The sequence below is a fragment of the Apis cerana genome, linkage group LG9 (assembly GCF_029169275.1).
Source record: "Apis cerana isolate GH-2021 linkage group LG9, AcerK_1.0, whole genome shotgun sequence".
Taxonomy (NCBI): domain Eukaryota; kingdom Metazoa; phylum Arthropoda; class Insecta; order Hymenoptera; family Apidae; genus Apis; species Apis cerana.
The window spans coordinates 9,146,817-9,159,910 of NC_083860.1; the positions used below are offsets into that span (position 1 = coordinate 9,146,817).

Genomic DNA, 13,094 nt, shown 5'->3' on the forward strand with positions numbered 1-13,094 from the left:
GTAAATCTGTTGCAAATATTATCAGACCGGTAGTAATCTATCCTGTATTATCCCACTTCTAATGAATTAACAATGCACGATCCTCCGATGTTTATTTAGCTTTACGGGGAATATTTTAATCGGTCAACGATTCGAATCAAATAATCCAAATCCCGTATCGAATCCGATGATATTAAACCGTTGTACATAAAATAAAATAAAATAAAATAAAAAAGAGTGAGAGAGAGAGAGAGAAAAAGTACAAGCATTGTCGGGAGAGAAAGTTTTCCACGGTTCCGATTCGGAATTTGTTTTTCGGAGGTTAGCATTTTTTTCGAATCGGGCAGAACTTTCCATGATAAAAACTCGAAGTTTCTTCCACTGTGCAACTCTCGTTCCCCGTAATCATCCAATTGAACGTGATTTTCGAACACGTGAATCAACTTGAAAGAAAGAATATATATAAAAATAAATAAATAACTAAAACGAAGCAAACGAGATCGAAACGGAAGGGGAAGAAAGGGGAGAAAGGCGAGATCCTTTCGAATTACAATCGAGGCCTATGCATACGTACACGATGGAGAATAGTTAGCTAAAGTCGCAGCGCGGGATACGCTCCAAGTTTTGCCTGATCCCCGCGCGAATGCATAGGCATAACGTAAATCCATGTTTACTATGCTAATACAGGCGAAGTTGCCGGTTGAAAGGACTCTGTGAAACGTCTCATCAAATATGCAACGCTACTTGCCTACGACCGGGCCAAAGAAGAGGGACTGGAGAACGGGAGAGAGAGAGAGGGAGGGAGAGAAAGGGAGACAAATAGAGAGAGATGGAAAAAAGGAGAAGAAACTCCACCGCTTTTGATGGAGTCCGTTGGACCGGAAGCATGAACGTTCCTGAACGTACCCTCGCAGCTACTTCAGTTAGCAAATTTCTTTAAGGCCGGAGAATATTTCTCTCTCTCTCTCTCTTTCTCTCCTTCTCTGCTCCCCGCCGGTCTCGTTCCTGGCAGTTTATCCACTGAATGAAGAAGAAACCGGTATATGTGTTCGTGTTTCGAGTTTAAAAGGTTTAGCTGTGAGGAACGTGTTGGGCGTGTAAGTTAATTGCCCCGGGGGAAAGGTAAACCTTTCTATTCTCAGATATTCTTGCAATTTCGGTGATTACGTTAACCGATTCGCGATCCAATCTTCGAATCTCGCGTCTGTTTGAATGAAAATATCCGGTGAGATCAAATTTTCTATTTTAATTTTCGACGCGTTTTTTCCCCTTTCTCCCTTCCGTTACAGATTCTAACCGTAGCGTGTAAGTGTAAATTGTAAGCGCTATAAAACTGGAGGAAAGATTTCCTCATTTATCGAGATCGAATCACGTGGATGAACCGCACGAGATCCGATTTTCAGATCGTACCCGATATAATCGACCAGGTTCCACCAGATTACATCGATCGCAGCGAGCGAGGATCCCTGGTTTCTTGTTTTCACCGCTTCTTGTTTAAAAAAAAACGGCGAAAATTGACGATCGCTCGCAAAGGTTGCGAAAAGACGGAGAGAAAGGGAAAGGAAAGAAACGGAAGGTGGAAAAGCGGATTTTTCGGGAAATAGGTAGTAGGATCACGTGTGCAAGACGGAGTCGAATCAAAGGCGGGCCGAACGTATTTTCGAGGCCTGGAACGGCCGTGTTCATCCTCTCTTCACCCTCTGTGTGCCCACGTGGCCCATGAAAACTGCTTTTAACTCGTCCCAGTTTACGAGACTTTTGCGAAAGGAAGAACGAAATCCAGAGGACGTCCGGCGTCCGGCGCCCGGAATCGAGCGAAACTCGGAATGGCTTTTTGCGGTTCCGTAGGTGGCAAGATGAAAGGCGAGTTATTTGTCTTTTGTCGGTGGACGACAAAGCCCGCTCCTCGCCCACTCCTCTCTGCTCCTCGAGCCAGAACTCTCCTCGGTCGTCCCCCGAATCGAAAGGGGAATCCTCGCCCCTTTTCCTCGGGGCTCGAGTCTCTTTGTGCGAAGGTTATCAACGAGGATCTACCTCCACGGCGGGGAGATCCGCCATCCTTTAAGTATCTTACTTCCTGATAAGACGTTCGAGTTGGCAGAGAAATTAAGACGTCCAGCGCCACGTTGAATACACCCGATAATTTTCCATCGCTGGAAGAAACAGAGAGGAAGAAGAGAGGTCGGGCGGGGTAAGGAGATTATATTTTTATTCCCTGCGAGCGAGGAGGAGGGGAGTGGATTTAGAAAGATTGGTCGCCGTTTCCGCCAACGTTCATTGATATGATTATTCGATAAATAATTGGATATCGAGTAATAAATAATTCAGCGATCGAAATCCAAGCGGAATGGATGCATTGAAATGCACGCGGTGGAGCAGACGCGCGCAGATTGCATTAATAAACTCGATGTTTGCAGGGGGGAACACGTCGGCCATAGTCGAATCGCGAAACTCGGCTAAACGCCTCTTGGTAACTTCGCCTTTCACAACCAAGTACTTACTTGATTAAGATCCTGGGATAATTTCAGGAACGGTGGAAATACGGGATTCAGGGGGAGGGAGGGAAAGAAGTTGCCCGAGTTAAAGAGTTTAGCGCGAGTACGACGAGAAAGTAATGAAAGGAAAATCTGCTGGAAATGAAACTACGGCCGACAATTTCGAAACGTAAACAGTGCGGAGATGGAACGAGAATGTACGTCATGGAGAATTGTTTTCTTATGCTATGGCTCCCTTTCTCTTTTTTTTCTCTCTATATTCTCCGTAAAAATATTCCCTCGATGTTTCACGATCCAACTTATTGTAAAATTACAAGCGAACGCATAAAAAATTAGATAAAAAATTAGAAAGAAAAGTAATATATATATATATATATATATACGTATAATATACTCACTTGCCCGATCAACGGTTGATCCGTACTACTTCGTCCTATCACGAAACGTCGGGTTATTCCATTTGCGCGGCGAAAATATGCTCGCCGACCACTTGTCCACCAATAATTCGATTTCACTGCCAATACGAAAAGTAATTCCGTTTAAGGCCACGATAAATGGCTCCCAAATCTACCTCCCCCGCCGCCGACGATCTACCTATCAACCTAGGTAACCTCCTCGAGGTAGCCGAGTAATCACGTTTCCTCTCGAAGCAATGAAGAGGGGAATGGAGAGGGGGTCGCTACTTAAGCGCGGCAAGCAATTTAATTTCGCTGGAACAAAGTGGAGAGTGGATCGGGGGTGGGAGTGAACCGGCGCATTATTGCAGTGGCCGCAACACAATGCACCCGCGGACCGCTTTTTCGACGCAGCCAACGCGTGCATCACCGGGCTATTCGGGGCTAAACCGAGCGTCATCCCCTTTGAGCCGGGTCTCGCGAGAGTTGCCACGCGGTTTATTGGCCGACTGCGTGCCATTAAACGGCGGAATTCGGTTTGGAGAGGGGGAGGCGAGGAATTGGTATGCGTCAGCTTTTCCCATTAGAGAGGCCTTGGGCAGAAGGTAAAGGAGAACGTAACGATCATGAGAAGGAACAAAAGGTGTGCAATTGGTCCGTTTGACTGTTAAAAGGTGCGTTTAATGAGTTGAACGTGATTGGTAATGAGGCAGGGGGGGATCGGTGTTTTCTTAATTGATATTACGCTCCCCCGGATGGGAAATTATCGGTGGAACGAGCTCAAAATGTTACTCCATAGCTAGTCCAGATTTTATTACGAGATCTTCGTCTAATTTTCTTTATTGAGACGGGCTCTTCTGTTAGTCCTTCTTGTTTCGTGGATGTATTATAACCGAGCATCGTGAATAGTGGATCTTAGGGATAATTAAAATAAAACGGGAAGAGGAAAAAGTTAGTCAAAAGACGATAAAAGATGGAAACTCAGTTCAAGATTATATAAGGATAATTTCATAAATGTTCGTTTCATCCGGTTCTAATTAGTTTAATAAAACTGGAGTCTGTTCAATGAAAAATATATTGGCCGTGAAATTTACAAGTGGTGAAGAAATTAAAAATAGGAGAGCCTGGAATGAAAATCGTGACGTGGATTTTTCATGTTGGCCGCGACAATTCAACGCCCGAGATATTCGTACGTAAATACCGATCTTCGTGTTTCGAATATTTTAAACGACGCGTTTTTTGATATTTCTCTCGAAAATGACTCGAAAGATAAAAATTTCGGGACGAAAATTTGGTTAAACTGGGAATCTTTCGGGTTGAAAGTGAAGCCGTCCACGGTTATTCAAGCGCTCGGAGCGACGAACTGTCCCAGACTCTATATTTTCTGAAGCGTGAGGCGAAGACCGAAGCTTGAATCCCCTTTGCCAACCACCCCTCGTCCCTTCTGTTGCAAGCCTCTGTTCAGCCCTGGCTGCAACTTTTCTATAGGAGCAGACATACGGTCAACATCGGTCTTTGTTTCGTCGAGGGTCGTTCACGTGCCGCTTTCTTTAACGCTTCCTTCCTTCCTTCCTTCGTTCCTCCTGGTTGATATTGTCGCTCGAATAGGGGTCGGTGTTCCACGATAGGAAATAGGCGAACTACTCAAATTCCTTTCTTTCTTCTCCTTTTCTGTCGTGAAATCGATCGAGCATCGAGTGTTATTTAATCTCAAGTTCGTTTTATATTTCATATTTTATCGTATTTACAATTCACCTTTTATTCGTTGATAATATCATCTTGTATATATCGATAAAATATATCGACGGATAAAGTAAATACCGATGTAAAATAATTTACGATCCGGAAGAACACAGGTGGAATCTTATGATTGGCTCGTATCCACTCTCGTACCAATCTCCTCCCTTACAATTCACCAACTTCACTTCATATCTCGCAATATATTCCGTACAATTCGTCTTTCCTTTATTGATAATTTTATGATACATAAACATGTAATTTCACTCACGATCCATAGGGATAATGCATAGTCGGTTTTACGATTGACTCGTACCACTGCCTACCTTCTCTTATGCGATTCATCGTCATCGTATCATCGCATCGTATAAATACAGGAATGAAAAAATTCGTGATGATAAAAATTACGATCATTTACATTATTCATACTCGCGATCTAGAATAACAAACCTCATCTTATTTGATACTATTTGTTTACCTTATAACATATAAATCCTTTCCGATTTACAAATATATATATATATATATATATATATATACACATACATACACGTTTCGATCGATGTTTATTTTTTAGCGAAAAAGAAAATCGTGGAAACAAATTTGCAATAACAATATTTTCCCGCAGACTTTCCAAGCCCGACAACAATTCTTCCGACAGGTATCGATTCGACCAGCAATTTCCGCGCTATAGAAAAAAAAAAAAAAAACGGTCGACGCGAGAACGCATTTGCGGGGTGGCGTCCAATCAGAGGGCGCGCCGCAAAACATCCAGCCTCTAATCAAAAAGCGCGTCGGTTGAGCGCGGGTCAGCGCGTTTTCTCGTTACATTCCGCCGGCGAGGCGCGACTCGCGGCCGCGAAATCGACACGTGTCGCGGTGATGGTTCGCCTCGAATGCGACGACGAGCACGAAAACCCGTCGTATCCGCAACGTTCCCTCGCGAAGGTCAATTCTCCCAATGTCGCGTCTCTCTCTATATTCCCTCCTCCACCTTTCTCTCTTGTTCCCTTCTCCTCTCTCGGACGTAAATCGCTGACACGTATCTCTCCGGGAACAATGCCATCCTTCCACCTCCCAGCTCTGCCTTCGGACGAGACGATAAACGAAAATGGAACCTTGAACGGAACACGAATAGAAACTTCGCTCTGCAACTGTTTTTCTTTCGCGATCGTTTGCCAAACATTGGTTAATTAGCGAGCTGTCGATACAACAAACTTTGAGCGATTTTGCGAAAAATAATAAAAAAAAAGTAAATAAATAACTCGAAATATAGCGTAAATTGCAGAGACACGGAGGAATATAAATTTGGAAGGAGCAAAGGGTCGGGGCTTGAGAGGTAGGATGTGCTTTTCCGTTTCTCGAAGGAAATTTAAAAAAATCCGTGGTTTGCCCGGCTACTTTTCACCGAGGAGGGTTTTATTTTTTTTTTTATTCGAGAAGATGGTGAAAGAATACCTTTTTCTTCGCAGGGATGGCGGACAACAACAGTAGAAAGCATCCGGTGTTGCTGTACATCCACGGGGAGAGCTACGACTGGGGTAGCGGAAATCCGTACGATGGCAGCGTGCTGGCCAGCTACACCGACCAAGTAATCGTGACGATGAACTACCGGTTGGGCGTGCTCGGCTTTCTCAACGCCAACATGGCGCCCCAGACCAAGGCGAGGGTCGCGAATTACGGGCTGATGGATCAGATCGCGGCGCTCCAATGGGTCAACGAGCACATCGCCCTGTTTGGCGGCGATCCCAACAACGTGACGCTGATGGGTCAAGGGACTGGGGCCGCCTGTGTTCATTTTCTCGCCATCAGCCCGACCGTCGTGCGTGGTCAGTCGCTTTTTCCTTCCTTCCTTCCTTTCTTCGCCGAGAAACTCCGCGACGAGTTTTTCTTCTTTATTTTGGTTTCGGGAAAGAGGAATTTAATTGAGGAATATTTTTAGATTGTTTAGTTTATGTTCGACTGACGATAAAAATAGAACGATTGAACGGTAAATGCATTTCCTGCGCCGTTACATTTAACTGTAACATAAGTAAGTATTATCATGAAAATTTTGGTACAAAGATGGTTATTTGAATGGAATTTTTGTATAAAGTCTGTGACGATCTTTGATTCTCAATGCAGAAAATTAATCGAAGACAGGAACGTGGTATAAAAATTGGATCTTAAAAGATCAGATTAATTTTAATACCAATTTTCTGCTCGTCGGAAGAAATCGGATCCGGGAAGGAACTCTCGAAAAGTGGGTAGATCAACAGAGAATCAAACTCGCCAAGAATACGTTTAATTTCGTCATTTCTTTCTTTCTCGGCCTCGGGTTTGAAGTTTATTCGATCGACTGTGACTTTCGCCAAGTAATCTCGACGAATCTCGAGGAAGTTCGGGAAGTTTTTCGCGTAACACGATAAAAATCCGCATTCGACTAAGAGCCGCCCAACTATTTTTAGATCTCTTATAAACTTCCACTCGGTTAGATTAAATTCTGCTTCGTCCCTTCTGTTTCGTACTTAACTTCCGTTTCCTGATCTGGGACAATTAACCTGGGCTTGATAATAGTTACAGTCGTGTGCAAGAAAAAGAAAAAAGAATCGTTATGCCATAAATAACGAGATGGCGGCCGGCCGTCGAGACTCTTCTCTCTCTCAATGGAGGGATCCGATATTTCTCCTTCTGATTCCTTCGATCCGCTAACGAGACTCTCGAGGAGAATTCAGAAGGAGAAACGAGCTTATGTGTATCTCTGATCGACTTTTCTCGAGATCCAATTTCTCGAAAATCGATTCTTCTTAGTCGCCCCATTCCCGATAAATTAAAAAGGAGAAAGGAGAATCGAATCATCGATTTAATATTCTTCTTAGGAAACCGGTCTCGTTAAAAGGATTAATTTTCAAAACCACGGATGATCTTAACACTAGACCAGATACCAGATATCCATGAACCGAATGGAAACAGGGTTAAATTCTCTTCAAGGTCTTGGAAACGTATGAAAAAAAAAGGATAAAGGAAAAGCGAATTATAAAAGTAAATTAAGAAGATGAGAGGAGAACGAATTCCGGAAGAGAAGGAATTATCCTCAAAACTTCTTAAAACCACAAAAGAAAGTTTCTAGGGGGAGAGGGAAGATATTTAAAAGGGGTTAAAAGAAATCCAAAAGATATAGACGATTTCTTCTTGCTCGACTTGGAAGAAGACTAAACGAGAAATTGTGTTACAAAGGATAAACTGTAATAGGCAGAGAAACGAGAAAGAAGAATTCTCGGCATGGTACGCGCGTGAAATATCGTTCCTCTATCCCAATGGGTATCGCGATACGCTATTAGAAAATACTTTCCGCCTTTATGAGGCCGCGGAACGTACACGATCCACGCTCCATGTTTCTTTCCCCTCGTTCCTTTTCCAAAGAGCGTTCCCAGTCACGCTGGAATTTCTCGCTTAGCCTCGTCGATCCCAGAGCTTCGATATTGGCCGTACACATTGGCAACGTGGACGAGGCTTCTCTCGAACGGAGGCCGCTCGAAATTGCTGGTATAAATCTGTCTTGATAAATGGTCGATCGCGAGATGAGGCGCCGGAAGACGTATTAATTGAGGCGACTTAACGAAAACAGCTTTGTTTCTCGCGATCGATGGACGTGGGCGATTCCTAGCTTTTGAAATTCTTCCGCTCGATTCCGCTTCTTGCCACTTCGTTTCGATTGGAACGATCGATGGCCATCTCTTTAAATCTCTCCTGGGTATATTTTTATATCTTGTGAATTCGTAGAAATATATTTTTCTTTCTCGAAACGAGGTCAATTATATTCGAAATATGAATTATTAATTAATAGATTGGATCTTTTTGCAAAAAGTGTGTCGATAAAGTTGTACACGCTTGGAAATATATGAAGCTTGTAGAGAACTTGTTGCAACTTTAGTTATTCGATACAACAAATTAATTAGTTTGGAAAGTTTTCGTAGTTTTCCTCTTCGACGTGAAGTACTTTGATATTAATCACCAAAGTTCGATTCTTCGAAAGAGTTGGTCGTGTAGAAGAATTATTGAAGCAGGCTTATCGACATACTATACACGAGAAATTACGATGAAATTAGAAGGCGAAACTGGAAAAATTTCAAACATCGTTTAATTTCTTTTAAAGTATCTTGAGGTATCTTTATTTAGATCGAGTTTCCTCCATTTTCATCTTCTTATTTCTAAATTCGAACGCAATGACCTCGTTTAAAGGGTTCGATAAATAGTTGTTTTCTTCGAATCTCTATTGAATAGAAGCTTTTGTATATTTTCTATTTGAACTAACCGAGATCAAAGAATGTCACGGCTATCCTTATTACAAATTGATTTCTTTTCCTCTAAAAGGATAGATTTTCAAAGAGTAGACGCCATGGAAAAGCATCATTGGTTCCGTTGGCCAAAGGAAAATCAAAAATAACTTTCTTCTCGAGAATTTCCTGGAACTCTACTTTCTATAGCTATAGTTAGAATATACTCGTTTAATGCATGTCTACGATGCAACAAAGAAAACCAATATTTCTTTTATTTTCGATATTTCCCCTCGCAAAGATATAAAAAACAAAAGACAAACGGAGAGAAAGAGAGAAACACGTATCCCATTTTTATTTAAAAATAAAACAAACTATTTCTGCGCATTTATATCTTTGTTAGAATATATCAAGGCTTGAAAATTAGTATCAAATATTACTTTAAATAGACTAAACTAAACTAGATTCTTTAATTAAAATTTAATATCCTCGGAGCTCTTCATTGTTAAATTCACGCATGTGAAATTCTTTTTGCAATTAGGTCTGTTCAAGAGGGCTATTCTATTATCAGGCAGCGCCCTCTCGTCGTGGGCAGTGGTCGAGGATCCTGTTTCTTACGCCTTAAAACTAGCCAAGGCGGTCAATTGCACGATTCCGAATGATTTGTTCAAGAACAACGAACTGATCGTCGATTGTCTTCGGGATCGAAGTTTGGAGGAGTTGATGAAAGTCAATATCCAACCGCCGACATTTTTGAGCGCGTTTGGGCCCAGCGTAGATGGCGTGGTCATCAAGCCAGACTTTCAGAAAGATCTTCTGTCGTACATGGGTCCGGAATTCCAAGGATTCGGGTAAGCATCGATTATTTATTTCCGAATACTTAACTTTTTAATAAGTAATATTTTTAATTTCTTTTAATTTTTTTTAATATCATATTATCTATCGTCTTCATCATTTTCTTGTTCCATCTCTAGAGCATTCTCACCAAAGTATCGATGATATTCTTCGTTAAATTTTACAAACAAATACAAACCAAAGTCCATTCAATTTTTACATTTTTCGTACATCAACTCGGCGGCGTTACAACGACACTCGTTGTTTCGATGAGGCATGAAATTTCTTATCGCTATCACCAGAGCACGTAAATGATTATAGCGATACAAAGAAGACTTACGCGTTGAAGATGGCTGCACATTATAGCTTCCATATGTTCGTTTCTCTCCATTTTTTTTTTAAAGTACAGTAAGGAAAGAAGGGAATTTGTTTTGTTTCAGGCCGCTGCCAAAGAAAGCGGAGCACGGTGCCCCAATCACGAGTAACAACAAATACGATTTGCTGTTCGGCGTGACCACGAGCGAAGCGTTGTGGAAATTCGCGGAGAAGGATGTACAGCAAGGGTTCGAGGGCGAAAGAAGAGACAGGATCATCAGAACATACGTGAGGAACGCGTACGTGTATCATCTGACGGAAATATTTTATACGGTAAGTGTTTTCCTGGAATTGAAAGAATTTAAAGAAAAAGAAAAAGAAAATTAAGAGTATTAAAAGCAAAATTAAAATATCTCTTTCGATATAATAAAAATAAAAAGAAAAAAAAAGAAATGTAAAAGTTACAAACTTGGAATGAATCTTGGAATGAATAAAATCTTTCGAAAGAAGTTCTCCGATCGCTTTCAAGGGACATCTTTCTCTCCAACTCTGTTTACTCTTAATATAACTTTCCTTGAATGATATTTTTCTTTTCTTTTCTTTCTTTCTCTCTCTCTCTCTTTTAATCTAATTATGTCATCATTCACTTGTTTCTCGATATCTCATCGGTTATGATTAAATATACGATCGCGTTAAAAAATACGAAACGATGACGGAAAACAGTGACGATAAACCGATCCATAGAAAAGGTAAACGTTTTGCACACGCGATTAAGCATTTAACGGGGGCGAATCGTTCATATTTCATAAATTTCGATAAGCCAATGATTCCAACGATTATTTCACGGCCGTTTGGCATGAGTTTTCATAATGCTCCCTGGGAATAATTTGTCGCCCCCTCCCGGTCCGTGGTTTTGCTCCCCCTCCCCCTGAAAAATATATCTCGCATACGTGTCCGATTATTTGTAACCGTGGACCGTTATCTAAATGCCGATTTCGGTATCGAAAGATGGGAAACCGAATATTAACCAGGAAAATTCCAGCGTGTATCGATGCTTCGAATTTCAATAGTTCGATGGAAATATTATACGTTTAGTGGGGAAAAATCGAACTCTTTTTTTTTTTTTTTTTTTTTTGCTTTTCCTCCTTCGTTTTATAACAAATATCGAAAATATCGAGTAATAAAATTATTCGGTTCGATTCGTTGTAAAATTCGATCGAAACTTTTTTAAAAATTTCGATGAACGTTCATAGACGCGAAAAGTGAAAAAATGAAATTGTATCGATATCATTGATGCATTTCGATGCATTCAATGCACGGAAAGTAAAAGAGAGAATTATAATTCGTGGAATTAATTTACAGAAATTAATTTAATCAAATATCTGACTCGATCAAAGCTCCAAAAAGTCCAAATTTATTTAAAATACTTTTTAGATTAAGATAGAATAATAACAATAATACTAATAACGTGCATTTTTTAAAGATATTGCTATATGGAAAAAATTGTTCACAGAATAAAAATTGTTGAAAGAATAAAAGAATATCGAAAATTTCAATTTTTGGAATTCGAATTCAAATTTTGGACGAAAAAATTTTATTCCATTCCTTTTTTTCTTCTTTCTTCTATCTTTTCATAAGAAATCACCCTGCGTTCGCTCCTACACTTCCAGCCCTGTCTTTATATTTCTTTTTTCTTCACAACGTTTATCGTTTGATTGAATTATCGTTTAATTGGACCAGGTGGTGAATGAATACACCGATTGGGAGCGGACAGTGCAGCATCCGGTGAACACGAAGGACGCCTGCGTCCAGGCGCTAAGCGACGCCCAATTTGTGGCGCCTTTGGTGCAGACTGGCGACCTCTTCACTCTAAGACACACGAAGAAACCGAATAATCCTCATATAGCACCGATTCCCGAAAGCGAGAAAGAACCACTGCCCAAGACGTATTTCTACGTGTTCGACTATCAGATGAAGGATGGGGATTATCCTCAGGTAAGTGGTCATTTTCTTCTTACTTGATATGCTCGAATAATTAAGAAGAAAATAAAGAGAATATATGATCGAAAAAGTCATCAAAAGAGTTCTTTATGATGATAGGATATTATTGAAATTGATAATATGCATATTATTATTAGCCATTTAACGAAGTATTATAAAGCTCACAATTTTACGAGATAATTAGATTCGAAAACACATCTGCGCGCGTTCGAGCTTTTCCTCTCCGTGCCGTGAATAAATTAAACCCGTGGAATAGAATTAATAAATCGATCGGTATGGTAGAACTTTACTTTTCCCATCGCTCGATCTATGCGCCGTTCGATTAATTCTCACCGATCGATGCAATTAAAAATTATTCGAAATATTTTCTCGTGAAGTGAAATAGTATTGTTTACATCTGTATATCTTCACAATTGATAGCGGCTGTTTCGAGCGACGCGTACACATCGCAGCTCCAAAGCTACGAGGTAACCGAGACACGTATACCTCATTTTGTTTGAAATTCGAAATTTTGTTCGAAAACTTGTTAAATCGAACGCCGAGCAGAACGTGCGATATTGCATTAACATTCATCCATTTCGAAGGATGGAAAGTTACAAAGTTATTTTTTTGCGACTGTTGTTTACGACGATCCAGAAATCAAAAATCATTGCAACGATGAATCTTCTCTTTTTTTTTCGCGATTAAAACAATTGAAAATATCCTTAACAAAATTAAATGAAAATTATCGCTTACGTACGCAAGATATCTAGGTCGGGTAATTTCAAGGGACAATGTGTCTTGTTTATAAATATAATATGACGAAGCGGTGTTTGTTCGCGAAGGAATGTGGCAAATTATGCAGCTACGAGCTCGTTTGTATCATGCCTTTGGATATGAAAAAATCCTCGTTCCCTCGTGAGAAGTCGGCGAGATGAGATAAAGGGTAGAAATGCGAGGGTGAACGAGGTGAAACGATCCTAAGCTGCTCTAACTTGAGATATTATCGGGATGAGTAAATTCCGTGGGAACGAGATATTTCGTGAATGTAACTAATGTTTGCCATTATGAAAATTTACCGAGTATGCGTCTGCAGAACGAAT

The 13,094-nt window shown here is 40.7% G+C and overlaps 1 protein-coding gene across 5 annotated transcripts in view; it reads left to right on the forward strand.

Moving 5' to 3' along the window:
- LOC107993573 (neuroligin-1) overlaps window positions 1-13,094 on the forward strand; it is a 278,033-nt gene that overhangs the window by 166,989 nt on the left and 97,950 nt on the right. For 4 of the 5 annotated variants that reach the window (XM_062079448.1, XM_062079447.1, XM_062079446.1 and 1 more), the window contains 4 exons: window positions 6,079-6,435; window positions 9,404-9,713; window positions 10,137-10,344; window positions 11,752-12,006. In XM_062079448.1, coding sequence (XP_061935432.1) covers window positions 6,079-6,435; window positions 9,404-9,713; window positions 10,137-10,344; window positions 11,752-12,006 — 1,130 coding nt within the window. The remainder of the gene's footprint in view (window positions 1-6,078; window positions 6,436-9,403; window positions 9,714-10,136; window positions 10,345-11,751; window positions 12,007-13,094) is intronic. The other variant, XM_062079449.1, reaches the window with a different exon arrangement.